Source organism: Balaenoptera borealis (genome assembly GCF_965194805.1).
Source record: "Balaenoptera borealis genome assembly, chromosome: 2".
In the NCBI taxonomy this organism is placed as follows: domain Eukaryota; kingdom Metazoa; phylum Chordata; class Mammalia; order Artiodactyla; family Balaenopteridae; genus Balaenoptera; species Balaenoptera borealis.
This window is the reverse complement of record NC_138867.1, coordinates 85,205,209-85,230,830: the sequence shown is the minus strand read 5'-3', so window position 1 is coordinate 85,230,830 and position 25,622 is coordinate 85,205,209. Positions and strand designations below refer to the sequence as shown.

At 33.9% G+C, this 25,622-nt stretch overlaps 2 protein-coding genes across 23 annotated transcripts in view; one reads left to right on the top strand and one right to left on the bottom strand.

The window, feature by feature from the left end:
• PPIP5K2 (diphosphoinositol pentakisphosphate kinase 2) overlaps positions 1-22,025 on the bottom strand; it is an 81,209-nt gene extending 59,184 nt beyond the window's left edge. For 6 of the 19 annotated variants that reach the window (XM_082375250.1, XM_082375241.1, XM_082375246.1 and 3 more), the window contains exons 1-9: positions 21,747-22,025; positions 13,846-14,231; positions 10,810-11,005; positions 8,210-8,300; positions 6,870-6,955; positions 5,327-5,481; positions 4,000-4,101; positions 2,697-2,858; positions 1,161-1,282 (exon numbers count right to left, since the gene is read on the bottom strand). In XM_082375250.1, coding sequence (XP_082231376.1) covers positions 1,161-1,282; positions 2,697-2,858; positions 4,000-4,101; positions 5,327-5,481; positions 6,870-6,955; positions 8,210-8,300; positions 10,810-11,005; positions 13,846-13,959 — 1,028 coding nt within the window. In that variant the 5' untranslated portion in view covers positions 13,960-14,231; positions 21,747-22,025. Of the gene's footprint in view, positions 1-1,160; positions 1,283-2,696; positions 2,859-3,999; positions 4,102-5,326; positions 5,482-6,869; positions 6,956-8,209; positions 8,301-10,809; positions 11,006-13,845; positions 14,232-21,746 lie in introns of those variants that run through there. The other 13 variants (XM_082375238.1, XM_082375251.1, XM_082375253.1 and 10 more) reach the window with 6 other exon arrangements.
• Positions 22,026-22,139: 114 nt separating this feature from the next.
• The window catches only part of GIN1 (gypsy retrotransposon integrase 1), a 29,213-nt gene continuing 25,730 nt past the window's right edge, over positions 22,140-25,622 (top strand). For 2 of the 4 annotated variants that reach the window (XM_082377578.1, XM_082377577.1), the window contains exon 1: positions 22,153-22,231. The gene's annotated coding sequence lies outside the window, so the exon portion shown is untranslated. Of the gene's footprint in view, positions 22,232-25,622 lie in introns of all 4 variants that reach the window. The other 2 variants (XM_082377575.1, XM_082377576.1) reach the window with 2 other exon arrangements.

Here is a 25,622-nt window from a genome sequence, read left to right as displayed (position 1 = left end):
CAAACTATCTAGTGATTATGTGAATACAGCACATAAAAAGTAACCTAAAAAATCAATCCTGATGAAGAAAAATTAGATCAGCAGTGCTAAACTGTTGTATAGAACACACTAACAGGATGTCATGAATTTGGCTTTACTTATTTACTCTCATTTTAAAAATATAAATTACATAGGATTCAAGTAAATCACTGTAACTGCGTATCTACTTACAAAGATTCTGAAATCCAAGATTATCTCTTCTGTGTGGCCATTGATCATTTCTTTCAGTTTTTATTTATCACCTGCAAAGCTATTTTAAACACTATTGCTCATGTTTAACAAATTTCTTATTACTCTTTGCTAATAAGGTTAATAATGAAAACACGTTTAAGTAATTACAAGACATTTTTTGTTTTGTTTAAATTTAGCATTTATTCATGCTAAAATTTAGTAAGCTCCCCCAAATTTCACTTTAAGGGTAAGTTCACAAACCTTTGAAATATACTATAACAGCTGACCCCAATTATTAAAATACATTTTAAAGTGTAAGATTTTTACAGCTTTGTCAAATATACTTTGAAATGGTTTAAAAATAGTTCTTGTCTTTCAAGTCGTCTAAATCAGGATACAAGAAAATAAGTCAAAGAATATAAAAATGGCATTTTTATATGCAATAATTTCTTTTATATTCACTTCATAATCTGAGATTTTAAAGTAACATATGCGTGTAGAAAGCAGAATCATTCAAAAGAATTCTAAATTCCAAATATTTCTATTTTATTCTGGTTACTTATTCTGGTTAATTTTGTACCATTAAGTACTATAATTACATATCAAAAACTTGAGAAACTAAATAATCAAATAAATTAGCCATTTTGATGAATAACCACTGTAATAATCACTAAAAATCACTGTTACAGCATTTCTAAATCTATGAAGTTAAATACCTTTAAGCCTTTATCTATACTGGTCATATATTGATTTGTCTTTCATAACCCAAAGTGTAATTCAGGATTTGGCATGGTCTTTGGGGATGTCATTTTATGAACACTGATTTTTACTCTGCAGTGTTTACAAAACCCTGATCACTTGACGTTTACCATTATTTGGTTTCTGAATAACTAGTATGCATTAGCTGTAACAAAAGTAAAGAGGAAGAAATATAAAGAAGAAAATCTTACCCAAGTATTTTTGCACAATCATCATAATACTTCATGGAATTTTTCACAAAACTGAAGCCATTGACATCACAGACATAGGACTGTCCATTGGCCCGTAACAAATCAAAGCCACAAACTGTTTGCTATTTAAAATAAATTATAAACTTTAAAGTTCCATTTGAATTATGACTTACAGTTTTCCAGTCTTATTAGAACACATCAAATTTTATAACTGCCTAAAAGTACATTACTGTTTATCAGTTTACTTCATAGTAAGTAAAAACAAAGAAACTACTTATCTGTAACTTGAATACTCTGAAAATATACATGTCATATGATTATTTAAGTTCTTCCTATGAAGTAGATGTAGAACAATAATGCTTACGGGATTAGAGAGGCCAAGAAATCAAGAAGTTCTTCAATTAACGTTTTATTAAAAAACAAAAGTAAAAATTTTTAAAGGCTTCGATAAATTCTGTGCTAGTAGAAATTATATCATTTTAATCCAAAAAAAAAAAAAAACTAAACAGGAGAAAGTTTTGAAGACATATCCCAGAGAAAATGTCCCATTACCCCTATGAATCTTTTAAACCCTGATAACCACAACCGCAGGTGCTCATCAGGTGTGAGCACCTGAAATAAATTTACTTTATTTGGGAGAAAACAGTTGAAAGGTATGAATTTCCTGCTTGGGCTCCAGGAATTTTCTGATCTTCTACATTTTATATTCATATATCACATATTAGTATAATGTGATTTTAAGTCAAGGCTTTTGGGATCCTGGTATTACAAAATTAAAACAATTCAAAGAAAGCTATTAAAACATATTTCAGGCTAAGATTCCTTCCATGAGAGACTTCAAATTATTAAAACACAAAGAACTTATTTATTATTTAATAACCAGTAATATACACTAGTCTTTAAGTTACATGTCCAAGGCAAGGCTTCAACAAGGTAAAGTTTATCCTTTATTAGATGCAAGTTGAACTACTCTATTTAAATCTTTACTGTACAGTACAGGCAAAGTCTAATAATACAGACTGAGAGAACTAGTCAAATGTCATAAGTAAAAAGTTTTCTTTAAGAAGTGTATTTGTATAGCTTTCATGAACATATTTTACTATATATAATAGGCTAAAGGATCAATTGCAAAGGCTAGAAGACTGATGATATTTTTTATTTAAAAAAATCATTTATCAACTCTGAATAGATACTTATAACCAGTTTTGGTTATAGGGGTATGTTAAATAATACTCCTGTAATTCTACTGTTTCAGTTAAGTTTTCCTCTGTAATTGTAGTTTCTGAATAAATTGACAAGGTTTCCTTCTATATAATACAGAAAGAATAAAGAGAAACAAAGGTCTTCATTTATTATATATTTTTAATATTAATGGCACTACAAGAATCCCTTGAAAAGTACATAAACCATTCAGATATACCACTTTATTTTCTCTGCTGATCTCTCCTGTTATAAGCCCAAATAACATCTCATTTACTCAAAAAAAAAAAAATTAGAATTTTTACAAGGGTCTATATGGCCTGCATAACATCTTACCTTAAATGCAAGGCAGACTTTCCAAGCAATTAATTTCTCTCGTGCATTGAGAATAACAGGGTATCTTACTTCTTTTCCTTCGCTATCTCGCTCCACCTTGCCATCAAGTGCAGGAGATTTTCGAGCTTCAGCATGGGCATAATCTGGACCTACTGTATAAACCTTTCAGAAATATTAAAATACATATTTTACTTAAAAAAAAAAAATATATATATATAAAAACAGCAGACAACAAATTCAAATAAAAAATAATAAATAAAAAATACCTCAGTGTCCAGACTATTTTTTCACACATCTTTCTATTTTACATGTGAAAATTTTCAATACACTGGAAAAGGTTCTAAATAATTAATTATACAGCAAAAATTGGTAAAGTGAGGTTCTGTTCTCTATAAAAAATAATTATACTGAACATTATGAGGGAATACTAGAATGCACATGATGTGATACTTCTCAAATTGTTTTAGTTTAACAAAGTAGAGGTACAAATAAATAAAAAAATTACAGAAGGAAGTAACTGCCAAAATAAAGATTTAAAAGGGGGTGGGGGATGAGGGACAGCATGAATTCAAAAGCAGACAAGAGAGGGAAACGCACTCTAAGCAAAGGTAATAAACACAGACAAAGGGCAGAGAAACAAAACAGCATGATGTATTCAGGTAACAGTACGTTATTTGGTATGGTTTATAATGTAAGAAATAAGGTTTGTAGGACAGAGGGCAGACTGTGAAGTATCTATGCCAGCCTTATAAATCTGATTATCACCCTGTGGTCAATGAGGATCCACAAGAGAATTTTTAAAAAGAAGTTCATGATCAGGTTTACACCTAAGAAAGAACTCTCTAGACACAGACTGGTTGAAGGTAAAGCAGTTAAGACCTTATTTGTCACCAACAGAAATCACACCTATTTTTTTTTTAATCACATTATAGTTGTCAAAGTTCTCAAAATATCATTTACACTGATCAATGCCTGGAAACATTGTGGTGGCTATTAGACCCTTACCCACTATATTTTGGGTTGGTTTTTAAATATTCTGATAACTTTATTTCAATAAAATTTGTCTCCTTGGTAATCCTGTGTGGTTTATTTCAAGCATTTAAGAACATTATCCTATATAAAGGGTCCATAGGCTTCAGACTGCCAATGGCATTCATAATACAAAACAGATTAAGAATCCCTAGTTAAAAAGAAAGAGATTCAGAATAGAGGTTAGATATAGCTAACTAAAGGGTAATCTCTTTTTCTGAGATCACTGGTAAACTCAAACTACAAAATAAAAATATACTTTAATCAATCCTACCTTAACATCAGTACCATCTGTGGGCATAAACTCTTCATATATATATGAGCCTGTTTTTCGTACATTGCTTTCTGGGGAATAAACACTACTTCTACTGCCAATCTGAAAATAAAAGAAGTCTATCAATGTAAAAACTAAATTATTCTCATTTTTATAAAATAACCCTTTCTACCATCTATTTCCATCACTGATATTTCCAAAAGTTTTTTTAATCTACAAATATTTAACAACACATTACATAGTTGACACTATATTATTTTCTGCTGTAATTATAACTTGAATAGCGTAAAAATACAATGAACACTAAGAACAGTGTTTCTAAGATTCAACCATATTGCTGCATGTAACTACTTTCTTAATACTATAGAATTTTCCTCTGTATAAATAGCCCATAATTCATTCATTTGCCTATCAATATATATTTAGGTTGTTTTCTAAGCTTTAGCTAGTAGAGCAACGTTGCTTTGAACTTTCTTTTAAATATCCCCGTGGCACATGCGTGCAGGAGTGTTTCTAAGGCATATACTAGAAGTAGAATTGCTAGGTGATAGAATATGCTCACATTCAACTTACAAAATAATGCCAAAATCTTTTAAAAACTGTTTTAATAATTTCCAGTCTCTCCAGAAATGTATAAGAGTTTCTACTGATCTACAATTATCTATATTTGGTATTGTCAGACTTCCTAATATTTGCCACTCTAATGAATATAAAACAAGTACCTCATTGTGTTCTTACTTTGCATTTCCATGATTGTTTATGAGTGAACGTGCACTTTTAATCCTGATATATTGCTAAGTTATACTGCTAAGAAGAAATGTTGCTAACAACGTCTGGGCTTGTACTTGTTTTCCAACTACCTCAATCTTTTTGATCTTGCTAATTCAAAAAGTAATTCAATGTCATTATCTTTTAGACTTGATTTACATTTATTTTATTATGGGTGTAAAATTTTGAGCATACTTTCATGTATTTAAGAGTTCATTGGCATTACTTTTTCTATGAACTATCCATTTGGGAGGCCATTTTTCTTAAAAAAATGCTGATCTTTACCAAATTTCTCACATGACAGATACATAAATGGAAGGTAGAAAGAAGATCAAATAACTTTCTTGGTATTCTGTAGGTAAGCTTTTGCATAAACAACATTAAATAACTAAAATGATGACTTGCTTTTCTAACAAAGTATTGATATGATATCAGTTTTATTAATCTATCTCTAAATGATACACTGTTAATCTTAGTTTTACTAAATCTTGATTACTTTTAGTAAAATGTATACAATAATGTATTTAGAATAGTATTCACTAGGGTAACAAAGGTTTACCTTTCGAAAAAGTCTTTGACTTCCACCACCAGCAGATGTTGGATAATAAATGTAAACATTGTGGTCTTCTGCACTGACTGGCTTTTCTACAAATGGCTTTTGGAAAACTTCCCCATTTACTTCTACATGATCTTCCCCTTCAATCAGATTACATTCTATAAATCAAACACAATAGCAAGAAAAATTATATTTTGTATATTACCTAGATATAATATGATTATTGAGGACTTTTTTTTTCTTTTTTTTTTTTTACTATAATAGAGATTACAAAGAAAAGTAACCTTGGATAATGTACTGATTTGAGTTTAATTAAAAATATTTATGCAGGGCTTCCCTGGTGGCGCAGTGGTTGAGAATCTGCCTGCCAATGCAGGGGACACGGGTTCGAGCCCTGGTCTGGGAAGATCCCACATGCCGCGGAGCAACTAGGCCCGTGAGCCACAACCACTGAGCCTGCGCGTCTGGAGCCTGTGCTCCGCAACAAGAGAAGCCGCGATAGTGAGAGGCCCGTGCACTGCAATGAAGAGTGGCCCCCGTTTGCCCCAACTAGAGAAAGCCCTCGCACAGAAACGAAGACCCAACACAGCCAAAAATAAACAAATAAATTAATAAATTTTTAAAAAATTTAAAAAGTAAAAAATAAAAAAATAAATATTTATGCAAACATATGATCTATGACATTAGGAACTATATTCTTCAAAAATCTAATGGACCTGCCATTTTACCCTGTCACCCCATAGAATTCAAAGTTAGATATGAAATGATACACAAGAAAGATTGAGAAATAACTCCATAATGCTATCGTCTTCTGAAAAATGTATGGAATCATTATACCACAGATACCATAAAACATGAAATTATTTAAGTTAGAAAATTAACCAATATACAGAGTAAGCAAGCAATCCAATCAGCAAGTTGTACCTCTAGACAAATGAGAAAAGTTCCGTTACAGATGGTACTATATCTGGTTTTTAATAAAAGTTGCTCTAATGTACAATAAAGTCATCAAAATTCCCCAAAATAGTTACCAGAATATTAAATATTAAAACATATAAACATTTATCTTGCCTTTTTAGACTAAGTGTAACTTACATGCTATGTTTTGATAACCAGGAAAATGAAGCAAAGGGTACTTTAAAATATTAATAAATAGTAGTATTTCAAAATTCCTACTCATCAGAAGTTTAGTTGTGGCATACTAACATGAAGTTTCTAATACTTAATTCAATAGTCATAGATGAATCACTCATTTACCCCAATCAATACAAATTTATTAAGCATGTTATTTAAAAATTCTTCTTTATGATTCTGATATGTCAAACGTAGACCAAAGAAATGTAGGATATACAACTACTGATTATTAGTTAGCCTTGTAGTTCATAGTGTCACATTTTAATTGAAATTTAATTGCCTATTTGGATCATTTTTAAAAAATTGAATAGAATACCATAATTTAAATTCTTTCCATTTAATTATATAAGAGAGTGGCTCAAAAGTATGTTAAGTGACAAAAGATAGCTTGTTTAAAATCTCTTACTCTTACCTTTGGGATTATTTGGGTCACGATTCAAAATTGCGTAACGAGGAAGTAAAATACCTTCAGCTTGAAGAATACTATATACTTCTCTCCTGAAGAAAAAAGAAAATATCCTTATTGTTTTATTGCTCTGTTTCACAATGAGTATATTACTGTACTGTTCATAAAGTACATTATTACTGTTCTATCACTAAAAAAGGCATGCATATAAAGTCTTTAAGTAAACAAATATGTCATTTAAAATACTGAAAAACTGTATTCTAAGTAAATATTCAGCAATATTAGAACAAAAGTATATGCACAATACTTTTTGTGGCATATTAAAATACTAATTTTTAAAATTGGGAATGTAAATGTATAAAAAGAAATGGTTAAAGTTACTATATCACAATGACAGAATATTACCTAAGTATTAAAAACCTTATACAGTACTCAGAGAATATTTAACAATGTGGGAAAATGTTTATAGTCTTTTAATAGAAAGGTGATCCTAATTTTGTAAAATGTAAGTGCATATATGTATTGCTTTCTATATTAAAAAATATGGTAAACGTAGTGGCAGGGTTAAATGCCATTCTTCATGATTTTATTTTCTAAATTTCTTAAAATGAATATGCATTTATATATATACATATATATTTATAATATATAAACATGTAAACCTAGGAAAAATGTTATAAAAATTGAGATATTAATAACATTACTATCTGGAAAAGGAAAAACAAAAACAAAAATAGAAAAACAAAAAACTATAGGGCCTTACACTTCATACAGCATTTTCATACGTATAACCTCATATTGTAATGCTAAGACAGAATAAAATAGAATACTGGTGAAATTATAAGGGTAGCCAGTAGAGTGAAACACCAATTAAATGAAATATATAAATGCATTTGTATTTTACAATTTCTTTTAAATATCTATGCTTTTGACCTGTTAAATGAATTGCTAAGATATACAGTAAAATATTTCTCATAATGTTTCCACTTTACCATTAAAAACCTAGTTATAATGGGTAAAGCTGTTGCTTCATCATCAGTCACATGACAGAAAAACTGTTCATAATTTTCAATGGCTTAGTAGGGTCTGGAAATTAAACAGACCTGGTTTAAGTCCTTGTCCCACTACCTGAGAAACTACTTGTGACTTTTGGCAAACTAAATGATCTGCCTGATTCTCAAGTTTCGTCACCTGTAAAACTGGGTATAAATACCTATTTCTAAGGATTATTTCAAGGATACCACAAATTTATATATGTATAAAAACACCTGATACCATGTCAGCTTAAGCAGATACTAAATAAATGTTAATTTTCCTTCCTTAATTTAGCCAACTTAACCACTCACCTATCTTGTATGAGATACTGCATATTCAAGTCATTGATTACAAATGGATTCCTGAGTTTTGCATAGGCAACTGCTTTGTCCAGTGGAAATCCTAAGAACACATATTATTAACATATTCTGTAGAATCTCAAGATAAGTTGACATCTATAACTTAATCAACTTGAATTCATGCCACTTCCTATAAAAGACTAATTCATTATGCATGTAATTGCTTTCTTTATAAGACAGAATAATAAATACACAAAACTTGATTTATCTTGTACTAGTAAATAAATCTTATTTTTTCTTAGTGAATTTGATTGATAAGGCACAGCAAGCCAGTGGTTACATAACCCAATTTAGAGTACTGACATGTTAGTTGATGCCTGATTATTCAAAGTCACCTGACAGAAGGTAAGACTACCTCATACACAAATAGAAATCTATATATAAATAAGTGTATCACAATCACCTGGTGATTTTTTAAAAATTTATAACTCCTCTTCTTCTCACTAATGATATTTTGATGCGTATACATATAAATTAGATGATAATTCAAAGAACTTAAGCATCTTCAAAAACAGCAGAAGAAAAATTAGTTTATATTCAACAGATATGCTCAGAATATAAAATATATGAGCAGAATCATGCTTGCTGTTAACTAGGTCAATGTTAACACAGCAGAAATTAAGTCCTTAAAATTTCTAGACTTTGGTAAAATTACTAATTACAATGAAAACAAATCAAATGGCAGATATAGTAAGAGATCTAAAAAAAAATCTAAGTAATTTTAATGATTATACTTCACTCTCTGTATTAACACTAAAAGACTCCAATTTTAACCATCAACGTATAGTATATGATTAAGAATGGCAGTATACCATAGATGTTAAGAGCATAAACCAAGGTTCAAATCCTAACTCCATCTTTCATTAGCTATGTGACCGTGGGCAAATTTATTTAATATCTCCAAGTCTCTGATTCCTAGCTGTAAAGGGGTATTTTAACTAAAAGGGTTTTTGGGAAATTAAATATAATAGTGTATATAAAACACTTATTACAATACCTGGCATAGTAAGTGCTCAATAAATATTAACTATAATTATTCCCTAAATAACAATATTTTAATAAATATCTAAGCAAAAGGGTAACAATCATCAGGCATACATAGCTTTAGCATTTAACTATAGTATGCTACAGTGTATCTGTGAAGACACTATTTTGTAGCATTATCAGAATAGTTAGTAGAGGAAGGAAGTGTTAAAGCCTACTGAAGTTAAAAAAACAAAAACAAAACAAAAAGCTATGGTCAGTTAAAAAAAAGATTTATTCCTAAATTCCTCTTAGCTTTTAACATTTAATTAGAAGTTCTCTATACCAAGAATCAATGGGCCACAAATCACAAACCCATCTAGTTTTATAGACTCTAAGAATTCATCACTTACTGTAAAGATGTCTCAATGTCTATGGTTTGAAGCCTTCTAACAGAATTCAGGAAATAAGAAACGCCTATATAGTCATTACCCTGCTTTTGTTGCTGTTAAAGAGGCAGCATGTGGGATATGACCTTAGGTAGTATCTAGTTTTTACAAGCAAATAACTAGCTTTAACTTAAATAGGAAGAACCATGTGATAGTAAGGGAAGAACACCTTACCACCAAGCATAAGCAAATTTTAAGATTCTCTAAAATGAATGACTTCAGTCTCTAAAGAAGACCAGGGACTTGACTTCTCTATGAAATAATGAAAATCAATATAGTGTATGGGAGCACAAAAAGTCTTAACCTGCTCCATCCTCTTCTTGCTGAAGGGGATGCTTTTTAAACACCTAACTAAAGTGAGACTTTAACACACCTGGAGGCTACATTAGTTTGGTAACAAAAATGATTTAATATGAATACATTTATAACTGAGTGCATATCTTTTAAATTAGCGCTCTTAATGAAAATTCACTTAATTCACAGATTCTTAGGTTATAAATTTTCAGACACACACTTAATAACTTTTGATTAGTGGACTTTACTATGAATACTTAAGCTTAATTGATATTTCAGTTTGATTTATAAAAGATAGCAAGGAAAATATAAAATTCAAATATTAAGTTCTTAAGAAATAAAGCATGAATATGTATTGAGGAATGATAGATTATCTTCTATATGGCAAAACATATGGGCTTATAATATTTAAAAAATCAAGAATTTGTCCTAAGAAACTTAGAGTTGTAAACAAAGACATACATTCAAAAAGTTCATCACAACCTTATTTTTAATAGTAAAAATTGGAAACCATCTAACTTTTAAGATATTGGTTAAGTATGATATAGTACATCCACAGGATGATATACTATGACACCATTAAAGATCAGGTTTTTGACAAATGATATAGAAGGGGAAAACCTCTTGATGTAATTAGGTTAAAAATTAAATATAGTATTACATATACACTATAACACAAAATGTGTTTTTTAAAAATACACACAGAAAAAAAGATTGGAAAGAAATATATCAAAATGTTAATATCACTTATCTGTGAGACTAGGTGAGTTTAATTTTATTTTTCTATTTTATCTATTAGTTTTATAGTTAGAAAGGATAAAGAGGTTTCCCTCCCTGTTTTACTACCTTTAGAATGAAAAGAAATAAGACAATCACACAAAGGCCAGTTTTCCACGGGTTCATTCAAAATAACATCTTCTTCAAATACTACTACTGTGATATATTTAAATAAGGAGATCCGTTCAAGAATTTCCTTCATTGGTTTGGATTTGGATTTCTTTGCCATGGAACATATTCCAACCACAATCTGCCTTTCCGGTGGCTAAAACAGAAAGAAAACAAAAAATCAGGTTGACTTGATAACAACTCCAAAGTACAGCTATCTTAAATCTCTGTCCGAAGTACATAAAGCATGTGATGAATCAATAAACGTGACACATTACCCAAACAGGCATTTTTCAAGATTATATTGTTATAATAAATACTTAATAATAATAGTTTTCTACAAAGGTCTGGATAAAGTTTCAGAACACTGTTACTATTTTCATTCAAATCTCAAACTTAAATACTTCCTTAACTGTCTCTAGCGTTTATTTGCTAACTAACAATTTAGCAAACTGTTAAATTGCTAAAGGAGCAAATAAGGCCTAAAGGGCCAATAGGAGTGAGATAAAGAATTCTCTTGCCTAAAATAAGATATTTTCACTACAAAGCTATGCAGTGTTAAACTATTTTTGTAGATTGAGCTTAAATATGAGTTGGTCACCAATGACAACTTAGAAGGAAATTTTGGAGAAAGCCACACTGCTAAACAGAGGTGTCTATGCTCTTTGACACCCCAATCTTCGTACTCAACATTCCCAGTTTACGGTGTTGCTCACCTCTGGCACCCTTGCTACAGCTCAAAGGCCATGATTCAGCCTGAAATTTAAAACGCAGAATATAGAAACAACTTATGAGTAGCTCATGGGTTTATAAAATTACTCAAGATTCATTCTGAGGTCTTTGCATTTAGGTACTTTGAGAGTTTTATCAAATATAAAGCTGTGTCCAGTTTTCCATTTCAGTTCTTCTCTCTTCTATATTTATTTATTTCATACGACATTATAATCTGGGCCCAAAAGTGTTTTACTAGACTTTCTCTTATTATAAATCTAAAAATAAAACGGGGCAACATCTGAATTCTTCTTCTTCTTTATGCTTAGCATTATTCCTCTCACTCATATGAAATTTAGAGTTCAAATCGGTATTGGATTTGATGTTACCATCAAAGATTGTAAATCCTAACCTCCCTGGGATCTGCTGTCTTTCACCCTCTGATCATCCACTTTTATGTTCCCTTATTCAATTCTTTCCTGATCAAAAGCCTCGACATAGCTCATTATGATGTTCCTTAAGTAGATTTCCCTAGACAACAAGAGTACTCAACCTAACGTCATTGATATCTTAACAGAACGATCTGGAACAAATCATTTTATCAATCTACAGGTCAAATGAACCAAATCAAGCTCCTCAAAATGTGAACTCAATTTAATTAGTACCAATATTCCAAGAACTATGCTAAGCACTGAAGAGTTACATATACAGAAACTACCTGTCATCAAGCACTTTGAATCTAACAGGAAACACAGTAATCATACAGTACATAGTGATACACAGAATAGAAGTATATAGTCAAGGTATAGAAATGGTATTGAGGAAAAAATGTTCAAGTTTCTCATGGGGAAAAGTGTAAGGAGAGGGGGAAGACTGAACAACATGAAATCTGAGGTTTTGAAGAACGAAAAATGATTCACAAATTATCCAAAAAGGAGGGGCATTTCACAGAGATAAAGAAGTACATACAACAGCAAACAGGCATGGTACAAGATGGAATATGTGGGAAATAAAAATCTGATATTGCTAAGACATAAAAGGTAAAAGAGAAGAGAGACAAGTACAGTTCTAGACATAGGAGAGAGATAAAAATCCTTATATGGAAGAAGACTGGACTTGATTTATCAGTGGTGTTCTCATGTGCTCAGAAGAACTCTAAAGAAAAGGGGTAAGCGTAGCAGAGGCAGAATCAAAAGTGTTTTCTAGTCTAAGTCAGTTAGAGAAGCTCTGCTTTTATGTTTTAGTTACTGGACTTCTACATAAGACTTTAGATGAAGAAAAGTTTTGGCTGGCATGAGAAGTTTGAAAACCATCATTTTTTTCTAGGGGTGAGGTGGGGGGGGGTGGGATAGATTTTAAATGGGTGACAGTCTGATTTTGCATTTCAGATGTATAACTGCACTGTGAAAGGTGTTGTTAAGTAACAGTGAAAAAGAATTTGACGAGTCATCTAATAGCTATTTTTGGTTCATTTTTACTACTTACATCAAGTAAAACAGGTTTTTGTTTTAAAACAAAATTCTCTTTTCAATTGGAAATATAAGAAACACATATTTTAAGTTTGTATTTTAAATAGGTTCTCAAAGTAAAGCAATCTCTAATTGTTAAGGCACAAAAATGATGAGTAATAAAAATGTTGAGCTAACATAACCATAGCAAAATAAACATAATAAATGTGTTACTCCTAAAGATCCAGTATGGTTTACACACACACACACACACACACACACACACACACACACACACACACACACTCCCGTAGATACTTGAGGTAGTTTCTCCTAGCCACACAGTTTAGACTTCTGAATAGCTAATAAAAGGGATATCTTCAGGTCAACCACCACTTGTGTTGACAACATGACAAACTTAATGAAGCTGGTTAAGCAGTTCTTTTTTAATACCTTTAAAATTCTTTATCTTGATGTATTTGTTGCAGCACTTCTACATACAAGGAACCCTTTGATTTATGGCCCTGATTACTCTTTCTCCTTGTCACTTTTTCTACCCAACCCTGTGTTATACTAGGCATATCACTGAAAGACACTAAATTAGTCATTATTACACAACTTAGAAATCTGACCTCTAATTGTCTTTCTTGAAGCACTACAGATTCAGTAATGTTACTAATGAAACACAGTATGCTTTTTCAGTTTAAAAATTTCCAACAAATTTCTATGTGAAGAAAAAAGTCTTAATACTTTAAGACAATGGTATCAATTCCCCTTCACAGCGATCAGTAAAAAGCCTAGACTGTATTGGTCTTCACTAAACAAACAAACAACTTACAGATTCATCCTCCTCCTCATCATCTTCATCTGCATGGTGGAAGAAGTGTCGATAATTTCCAGGGTTTATTTCTGTATCCTCAGGTCCAACAAAGAATCTGGGGGCTTCACTCATTTTTATTTCATTTGATATAAATACAACTTAAATGTGATATACTAGAACTGTTTCTAAATAAACAGCATCTGAAAAAAGCATTCCCTCTGTAAGAGTTGACACATGGGTCTGTTGCAGCTTGTTTCTGCTTATACAATCACTTGAAATTGTGATGACAGTTAGTTGGCAAATGTTCATTTGTTCTCAGATATTATTGCTTCATTGTTGATGCAGTTTAAAAGACAAGACAGTGACGCTATTGCTTCAGTGAGTTGATATGGCAATCTTTTTACCTAAAATGCAATTAAAAAATTAATTTTGGAGACTGTACTTCAAAATCACTCATGTAAAAATAACTTTAAATGACACTTGTAAAATCATTACCAATAACTTGATGTATACCTTCAAATGAAAAGACATTTTTTCCATAAATTTAAGAAATTTAGACTCTCATCTTCAATAATATATATCTTGGCAATTTGACAAACTGATACAAAATACCAAAAAAGAGTACACTAAATTCCTCAAGTCTAAAAATATCTAAGGAATTAGGAGAAAATTATTCAAATTATAACAAAATTACACTAAAAGCTAAATCCCTCTGCACATAGTTCAGTAATATCTGAATGGAATGGAAAAGGATATAATATAATGTGGATTTAAAAATCATTAACAACTATATAGCAACCTGAAATTACATTAAATCAATTTTTAAAAGGCTTCAATTTGTAAAAGTTCAATTTGCAAACAGGTTTTTTGGGGTACATAACCATTCTGCATTTTGGTCTCACATATAAATCAACAAAACAAGATTAGAATGAAAACAAGATTTCATTATAACAGCAGCTCAAAGTTTTACAGTCAAAAACTCTTTTGCAATATTTTATAATAACCATAAATGGAGTATAACCTTTAAAAATTGTGAATCACTGTATTGTACACCTGTAACTTACATATTATGTCAACTATACCTCAATTTAAGAAAATAAAGGGGCTTCCCTGGTGGCACAGTGGTTGGGAGTCCGCCTGCCGATGCAGGGGACGCGGGTTCGAGCCCTGGTCCGGGAGGATCCCACATGCCGCGGAGCAACTAAGCCCGTGAGCCACAACTACTGAGCCTGTGCTCTAGAGCCTGTGCTCCGCAACAAGAGAGGCTGCGATAGTGAGAGGCCCGCGTACCGCAATGAAGAGTGGCCCCCACTCGCTGCAACTGCAGAAAGCCCTCGCACAGAGGCAAGGACCCAACACAACCAAAAATAAATATAAATAAAAATAAATAAATTTATAAAAAAATAAAAATAAAAAAAGAAAATAAAGATTAAAGCCTAAAAAAAAAAACCTGTGGCAAATCTACTAAAATCTATGGATCGTCTCAGAAAAAATGCACATGTACACTAAATTCTGCAAGCAATTTTATGTGATTGACAGACATCCAAACTTTTCCACAAAAACAGATGCCCATGAACATCAGTTTAAGAACTATCATACAACAGTGATATAACCTCAGAATATTCCTTAGCAAAGCTGTTTACATGTACTTGGTTCCTTGGTCATATAAAAACTAATCACCTACCAAGATGAAACTACATATCAAATACTTTGATTATTGGTAATACAAGAAATTACTTGATTAAATATTCTTAAGAGCTGAATAAGCTAGCTAGAATTGCAAAGCATAATGCCAAAAGTCCTATCCCTAAAGATCTAATTCCAGTTTAATTGGTGGCTCCCTATGAAACATTAAAACTAGTTTACTTTGGGCTTCCCTGGTGGCGCAGTGGTTAAGAATCTGCCTGCCAATGCAAGGGACATGGGTTCGAGCCCTGGCCTGGGAAGATCCCACATGCCGCGGAGCAACTAAGCCCGTGCGCTACAACTACTGAGCCTGAGCTCTAGAGCCCGCAAGCCACAACTACCGAGCCCATGTGCCACAACTACTGTGGAGCCCGTGCTCCACAACGAGAAGCCACGACAATGCGAAGCCCGCGCACCGCAACGAAGAGTAGCCCCCACTCACCACAACTAAAGAAAGCTTGTGCACAGCAACGAAGACCCAGCACAGCCAAAAATAAATAAATAAATAAATAAATTTATATTTAAAATAAAACTAGTTTACCTAGCCAGGCAACTACATTGTTATGAAATTTAAAACTTTGTGATTAAAGAATAAAAGCAGAAATAATTCATTTTATATATCAGTGCTTTTTCCTATTTCCCTTGCACTGTTTCATATATAAAAGATGTTTGCTGAAAAATAAAAAGAGAAAGTTTCCAATTGTTGTAAAACTTGATGGTAGTGAATAAGCTGATCTCAGTTCTTCTGTTTTGTATCAAAAGGCAAACCTCTTTCGGTTCTTTTTAGTTTTTAACCCCTCCCATCCACCTGAAACCAGCCCTAATACTGAATATTTAGTAGCAGAAAGGGCATGTGTTTTAGAGTCAGATATACCTATTTAAATCTGTCATTACATAACAAGCAACTTATGCTAGTTTCTCTAAATTTCTTCATCTATAAAAAAGGGGGTATCATAGTACCCTGTAACTTTGTGAAGAGTAAGTAAATGTTTGGCATACACTAAACACTCAATAAACCTTAGTTTCCATAGGCACTCTATAAACCAAGCTCCCTACTAACATAACATAAAATCTAACAAAATGAATATTGCTCATTATTTGTTGACCTAAATCACAAATAACTTTTAACCTATTACAGAAGGCACAGTATTAGGTGCTGGCAATATAAAGTCAAAGTAAACATGAACCTTTTTCTTAAGCAGCTTAAGGTCTAGAAGGAAGACAGCCAAGTAAATTAACGTTTTCTGTTTTAGTGTGATAAGCACACCAACAAAACTGACAGTAGAAATATGCAATAATGTCTCACTTTTCATTTCAGAACGGCAACAGTGGGAGATGTATTTCAGTGCATATAAAGATATATGTCTACTTATATATATGCAGGTAAGTATGTACATGTGTACACTTTTTTTTTTTTTTTATGGCTGTGTTGGGTCTTCGTTTCTGTGCGAGGGCTTTCTCTAGTTGTGGCAAGCGGGGGCCACTCTTCATCGCGGTGCGCGGGCCTCTCACTATCGCGGCCTCTCTTGTTGCGGAGCACAGGCTCCAGACGCGCAGGCTCAGTAGTTGTGGCTCACGGGCCTAGTTGCTCCGCAGCATGTGGGATCTTCCCAGACCAGGGCTCGAACCCGTGTCCCCTGCATTGGCAGGAAGATCCTCAACCACTGCGCCACCAGGGAAGCCCGTATTGTACTTTCTTCTAATTTAGGTGCTTTAATGAAAGTGGTAATAATCCTGTTCTATAGGCAGAGCTGAAAATTAATTTTCAAAAACTGTAATTTTAGAGTGTTCATCGTGAAAAGTCTAGAATGCATAAAAATGAAATTTTAAAAGTCAGTTAATAATACCATGACCTAGTGGCAGAACTACTGGTTGTAGTTCTTAGTTGTGGAATTATTGGGTTGTATTTCCTACTAGTCCCTTTACTATATATTTTCCCAAATTTCTGAGCTACTTTATACGTGTACTATGTGTGAGTAGAAATCAGCTTTTGGAAAAAAATGTGTATCCTGCACATTTTTTTCCAAGAGTATAAATGAATGACTGATCTGTCCCCTTCTCTTCACTTAGTCAAATTCACTTAGTCAAATTCTGTTTGTCTTCAATGCTGCTTCAAATACACATATGTCTTCAAATACATATATGTATGTCCCCCATCTGATTATGGGTTTAGGTCTGAAACCATGTCTCATTCACTCATCTGGAGAGAGACAATAGACAAATCAACAAATAAATATATGTTAGGAAGACCTCCCTAATATGGTGACATTTGAGTAGAAATCTGAATTAATGAGGAAACCAGCCATGGGGTTATATGACAAGAGCATTCCAGACAAGAAACAAACTCTAAAGGCCCTAAAACATAAATATTTGGCATATTTCACATGATCAAGGAAAAGTAAGGAGAACACTGCAGCTGGAGCAGAGCAAGCAAGTAAAGGAAAAATGGTAGAAAATAAAGTCGGAGAAGTAGCTAAGATACATACAGAGGACTGAGAAGCCACGGTAAGAATTTTCAATTTTATTAAATGTGATTGGATTGCTTTTAAGAGAACGGGAGAAGAAGTAGAGACAAGCTATACTGACAATTCTTTTGAAGGGCTTTGTTATAAAGGTAGGCAAAGGCTTTCTTTTTTGTTTTCTCTTCTGATAGATGAACGATACTTACAAATACTAGAAACAGACTGAACAGGCTAGTGGTTAATAGTATGGATCCTGGAGCCAAAAACACTTGGTGTTAAATCTTGACTCCAGTAGCTGTGTGAGCTTGAGCAAGTTAATTAACCTCTAAGAGCCTCAGTAAATCGTACCTATCTTTCAAGTTGTTTTACAGATTAAATTATATTTAGAAACTTCTTATATCCCACCGCTCAGGCAATACTCCATACCAATTTTATCAAAATATTTGGGAGAAAGGCCCAGGTATTTTTAAGGCTTCTCAGATTCTAATGTGCACCCAAGTTTGAGAACCCCTGTACAACTCAAAAAAAGGAGGGGGAGTGTAGAACAATGGAAGTACATGGCAAGCAAAACCTGTGTTTGCCATTCTTATGAGAGCATGCTATTATTACAGGAGATCTGATGATCTGATAAAAAAGGAGACAAAGCTGACGAAGCACAGTCTTTGTCTTCTTGATGCTTGGCACATCTCAAGTACCCAAAAAATATTCCCTCACAAACCTTTCCTTAACAATTTCCAAGATTTCTTCTCTGAATCATTCATTTTGCCCTTTGGTCACCTCTAACCTTGGCATTATTTAGCTGTTTTGGCTGCGTACATCCCTTCAAAACACAATAAGCTTCAAGAGAATGAACATTTATTCACCATTGCTACCTGGTACGTACTTGATTTGTTAACCCAGAGCCTCCCAACACATTGCCTCACCATGAATGAATACTTTAAGTATGCCAAGTATGGCAGCTGGAACCTCCTGGCCAGTTGCCTCCAACACCACTCTCTTCGTTTCTCCTGGAAACACTGTACAAATACTATCACTTTCTATGCATACTCTAATATGAAAAAAGTTGGGAAGCAGTCATGACTTTGTGATTTAACAATTATTCTCAGCAATCCTGGGATCAGAGATATTTTCCTCGTTTTACAAATCCTTGCAGTACATAGATAAATGTCCATCATTTGATTATAAATGAGGACTTGAAGCTCAGAAAGTTCAAGAAATTTGACTGTAACCACACAGCCAATAAGACTTGTAAAAAGAAATCAAATTCAGGTCTGTTTAAACCAAAGGCCATCATGATCACTTAAAGGCAAAATCAGGACTCCCCAGTCCTTACCACACAGCATTATACATACTGAATAAATACTTATAAACACTAAAAGTATGAAATAAATGTACTTTTTGTTTCCCCTACCCAAGTGATATGTATACTGTAGTACAAGATGAAATTTTATGGGCATGATAGGAAATCCAGGATATTCTAAATGAATTGCTATTTCACCTGAACCCCTGACAAAACAAATATACCTTATGCATTTCCACATTATTTAGCATTTCGACCAACCTACATCCTCCATCATAAATTCCAAAACATATAACTGGCCTTAAAGATATTACATTATTCAAGTATCAAAGTTGAGCCTTTCTTATTTTTAAGATTCTTTCTATAGCAGTAGTCCCATAATAGACAAGCTACATCAGAATTATCTGGGACATCTGTAAAAACTCAAGTTAATAGACCTCCCACAAATTTTCTACAGCAGCATTTCTTAACCAGATAATCTATATTTTAACAAATCAAAGTGTAGCCAGATTTGGTAATCTGTTTAAATTTGTGCAAAAGACAAATACCTATTAAGGTTGATTTCTAAATTTGAAATCAGTATAATGCTACTAAAGTACCCACACTCAAAGCACTGGTTCTCAAACTCTAGAATGCACTGGAATCACCTGGAGGGCTTGTTAAACTACTAAACTAAAAAGTCTGGAAGTCACGCCTTTGCTAACCCCCAAATACACATCAGCACCCTCTCCCATCCTCTATGCTCCACAGCATTTGGATCTATCTTTACAAATATGTTTCCACTACAGTTATGGTTTTCCTCCCCAACTTTTTATTGTGAAAATTTTCAAATATTCACAGAAATTGAAAGAACAGTTTACTGTAAACACCCATATACCCACCACTGGACTCAACAATTGCTCTACCATTTGAAAGTAAGTTGTAGACATCAATATGCGTCATCTCTAAATACTTTACTATGCATCTCCTAAAAATAAGGACATGCTCTTAACATAACCACAGTATCATTTCCACATAAGAACATTAATAGTTCCCCAATACTATTCATATGTAGTTGCATGGGAGCTTTTCGAGAACGAGGATGTCATCTATATATTCCCAGTACTTAATTGGTGCATAGCATTTATTTGGGTGATGAATAAGTGTTCCACCAATTGTTAAGTTTAATACCCTCACAACAACTACCCTGCAAGTCGTGAGTTTAAAACTTAAACAGCAAGCTTTGATTGTACAACCTGCACCTTCTGCCCATCAGTTTAATCACCTGCTTTAAACAAATCCATGCAAGTTTAAGTATTTTGGTTTCTGAACTATTTAATTCTGCATCAATACTGAAGCTCCATGAAGACAGACATCACATCTGTCTGCCTTCACACACCTAAATAGGCATACCAAATATTTTTCTAATGAATACTTTCAGCTACTGAAAATGTTAGTGAAGAAGTTGGAAGCAATGAAGCACAACGGTAGGACAATGGTAATGTAATAGTTAAGAATACAGATTTTGAAGTCTGAAAAACCTGCTTTCTAGTACAGGTTTGTTCAAACGTTTACTAATAGCAAAAATTTACTAGGGCAAGTTAAGTGAGGCTTAGAGATAAGGCTCAGTTCCTACCTCTGTAAAATGTGAATAATAATCTAATACACCTCATGGAATTGTTGAGAGAAGTATATGAGAAACTATGTAAAGCACTTGGCACACATAAGAACTCAGCGAATGGCAGCTATCATTATTTTTTTTATTTGCTTGAAACAAAACCTTTATTTGTCATGAAGAATTTTCAGTAGCAAAGCAAAACCCTATCCCACTGTAGAGCAAGGATGCTAGGTGCTTAAGTCAGCAAGGAGGCTTCCTACTTCCACAACGAAGCTTCTCAATACGCTAAAGCCAAGGTAAGTATCATGCACGGGACTCCAAAGGTCGCAAACTCCCAGGAAGTCCTAGTAAATGAGATCCAGTGGTCACCACCCTCGCCCCTTCTCCCTCGAAGCGCGCGAGGATGCAACACTCCAACCGATTAGGGGCGGCAGTGACCTGCAGCCTCCTTCGCTACTCTGGAAAGCTGCAACGGAAGGGGCTTTTGGTCACTTGTAGTGGAGTGGAGAAGGCGAGGAGCAGAAGGACAAAGACTGAGGAATGAAAATAAAAATAGCCATCTCTACCCACAGCAGTCCCCAAACTCGAGACTGCCTACTTCGGTGGAACAAGACCGCAGCCTGGCGTACCAGCCAGAACCTCGGCAGTTCCCTTCGAGCTAAGATGAAACCTCCGGTATCTCAAACCCAAGAAATGCAAAAGGGAAGTAATGGAAGAGGAGGAGAAATTAAGACACAGAAGGACCCTCAAGGCTGTACTGTCACTCCTCCACACCCACGCTGCCTCTCTGGCACATGCCCCTAGGAGAAGCGCGTGTCTAGGCTCCCCCAGAGCGAGCAGGAGACAAAACAACTGCCCAGCAGCGGCCGCAAACCTCGGGGGACCAGGTTCCGCATCTTGATTCCTTCGGTCTCGGGGCCCGCACCTGCCACGGCTGCGGTCGTCACGCGAACTGCAGGAAATGACCACGCCCATTCAGGCCTCGGTTTCCCCTTTAATCCCCGGGACAGAACTGAGGTGTTCGTCAAAGAGACTCCAGCTGTTAGCTTGAATCTGGGTCTTCTCTCTTCAATAGCAGCTGGAAGGAAGGCCACAGAGAGATACTGTAGGCAGCACTACACCTCGCCGAACCCTGGTCACGCCTCTTCCCATCCCGCCTCGGGTCTCACACAGAAACCTCACCGGGCGGAACGATTTCCGGCAAGAACCAAACGATCCTTCCTAACCTTTTCTGACCGGAGCTCCGAGGCCCCCGTTATCACGCCTCTCTTAACCACACGGATAGTTCCGCTTCCGGCAGCACCACATAAGTCGCGAGAGGAAGCTTAAATCTTGACGCTTGCGTTTAGGACCACTTCGGTGAGTGGTCGTTTTGGTGTGTTCACACCTGATGATTTTTTAAAATGAGGCGTGAGCTGACAGTAATTTCAAAACCATTCGCGTCAACTGGTTTAAAGAAGGGTTTAATTGACTTTGTGGAGATTGCGCAGGCGCCCTTGGAGCGGGAGGGCCTTGCTTGGGCGTTGCGATGCCCGCGACAGCTGAGCAGAGAAGAGACGAGTTCCGTTGTCGGGCCTAGGGAGGTGCCTTCTCCGTGTGACCGAGTTTTACTTATTGGTCATTTTCTTGCCTACGCTAAACTTAGCTGGACCTTGCCCTTAAGAATTAGTTAACGAATAACCCAGACTCTGGAAATGCTCCCTCAGAGTAGCAAATTCAGAAGTTGAGTGCTGCCTTTGGCTGACAGTAAAGAATTCTCCTCCTTACTTTATCATAGTTGTCATTTCATCTTTTGCCCCAGATTAAAATCTCCTGTGGCGGATAGAAATGCGAGTTTAAGGGAGAATCTTGCCCTGTTGTTTTAAAGGAAAATTACTATCTCTGTGGATGTTCTTTAAATGAGCATTTCTGAACCAAAGTAGAGAAATAATCTTTAAAATTTAAATTCATGTATCACACGTGGCTTCATGTGTATGCATATGGAGATGAAGGCGTTTTTGTTAAATGAATTTGCACGTTGAAGTGAAGCAGATTATAGGGAAGTGTATTGTGTAATTAGATTTCCCAGTCGTTTTCGTTACATAAAATTGTGCGCTTCCAATTTTTCAGAGATTATAATAGAATAATTCTGAAGTAAAATTAATGATCCCAAGTAAATATGTTTATCGAAATATTACAGATTTTAAGTTTTAAAGTTGGGACATATGCGTATTATAACCTTTAGAGGCTCAAATTGGGTTTTGCCCTTGGTGAAACACAGTTAAATCCTAATTTTATTTAAAGTGGTACCTAACTGCCTTTATTGCACACACAAGATAAAATTATTAAAGGAATCAAGTAATAAGTATTTACACCTACAATAAGTATTCATTGATTTCATTTAATATTGTACCAGAGACATAGTGTAAAAAGCTCAACTAAATTTGACCCTGACAGTTCCTCAATTAGGATTTGTAATAAGACGCCTTTACTGCCTTTTCTCATCCCTACATATTTTAATACACGAGTAATTTTTTTTTTTTAAGAATTCTTGAAAACATGAGCATATCCAAAAAAGGTGTAATGTAATCTTCGTGTTTATAACTCAAACTACTTAATTCTCCCTTGTAAATGATACCTTTGTTTAATAATATTTGGGAATAGGAAGATATTTATCTTTGTTCTGAGTATTATAGCCTAAAGCCATTTGCTCATATTAACTATTCCACTGGTTGGTTTCTAGGGACCAAATAGTTCTTTTGAAAGGGAAAAAACTATTAGTTCTTTAAGTTATACCTATATATAAATAGCAAACATTAGCAGGAAACTTTTAACCTTCCACTTAGAGGACTATACTTCTTGTGAACTGATTTTTCTTTCTTATTCGTTTTCTATTTCTCCTTGTCATCTGTCTTTACTGCCAGAACCATAAGCTTGTGAACCCAATTAGACTGTAAACTCATTATAAAGTATACAACTCTTGATTCTTCTGGGTTTTGTGTTTAGCAGTAAAACGTAAATAAACATTGCTATGAAACATTAATCTTGTTCCATTAATGAAAGGAACGAGATTTTAAAGTCTTTTTTTCCTTGAAGATAAAGGTTTTGAGACAAAGTTCTCTGCTGCCTTTAACAGTTTTATATGGATGATAATAATACTTAAACATTTTAACAATAATTATATATTGCTTTACCATTTGCAAAGGACTTTTCAAATTCAAAATTATCTCATTGACCTTCATAATTGTGAAAAAGGAAAGGTAAGTACTATTCCCTTTTTGTCAAACATGGATACTGAGACTTAGGTAACTGTCACATGCTAGAAATTCTGACTCCTAAAAGCCATACCTTCTTAGACAGGCCCTACTTGTAGTGCCATATATCAATACATGCAAGTGAAGTAATGTTTTCTGAAGTGAAATAATAGTCAACTTTGGAACATGTGCTCTTTTTAAATTCAATGCTACCTCTCCTGTCAGGAAATGCAAGTAATTCTTACTCATTTACAAATAGTTGAATGTCCACTGTGTCCTGAATACTATATGAAACAATGTAATCATTAAAAACTAACAAGACCTTCTCATTCCTCATTTATAACCTAAATTATTTATTACAAAAATCATTTTAAAACTTTCCTAGCAGAGGCCTGAACCAAGTATTATGAAAGCTGAGGATGACAGATAATTAAATTAGTGTGTGTCGGGGGACGGACCACAAAATGGTCCGTCCCCCGACACACACTAATTTAATTATTTAAATTAAATTTAGAGAGACCAGAGCAACAGAGACCAAGGTTTAAATTGAAGTCAATGGATGCATTCACTAACTGTGTTGCCTTGAGTAAAGTGGATAATCTCTCTGAACCTCCATTTTCTTATCTCTAAAACAGATGTAAAACTAGTACCTGCTCCCTAGCATGTTGTGAGGATCATCACAGTAAAGTGCTGTATAAATGTTTGCAATTATTTTTTAAATCTGCTTTAGTACTTATTTTTCAAAAATTAGTTCAAAACATTGTTTCCTCTCTTTATAGTTTCGGCTTTTCCAGATGTCATTAAAAGACTGGCATAGAGTATGTATGTAGCCTTTTGTGTCTGCTTTCACAACACAATGATTTTGAGATTCCTCCCTATTGTTAAATGTATTTGTAGTTCCTTTTTGCTGAGTGGTATTCCACTGTGTGGATCTACCATAGTTTGTTTATCCATTCACCTGTTGATGAACTTCTGGATTGTATTCAGGTTTTGGCTGTTATGAATAAAGCTTCTAGAAACATTCACATACAGATTTTTGTGTGAACATATACTTTCATTTCTCTTGGGTTAAAACTGTTTTCCAACATGTTTACACCATTTTTTATTCTTACCAGCCATGCTTTGCATGCTTGGTAGTACTTAGTATTGCCAGGTTTTGTTTTGTTTGTGTTGTTTTTTGCCATTTTGGTGGATTTGTAGTGATATCTTATTGTGGTTTTAATTTGCGTTTTTCATTGTCTAATGGTGTTGAACATCTTTCCATGTTTTTATTTGCTAACCATATCTTCTTTGATGAAGTGTCTGTTCACACCTTTTGCCCATTTTAAAAATTGGATTGTTTGTTTTCTTATTATTGAGCTTTGAGAATTCTTTTTAAATTCTGGACCCAGGTTTTTCATTATATATGTGTACTGCCAATACTTTCTCCGGGCTGTGATTTCTCTTATTTTCTTAAATTAAAACAGAAGTTTTAATTTTTTCTTTTATGGGTGGTTCTTTCTGTTTGCTATCTGGGA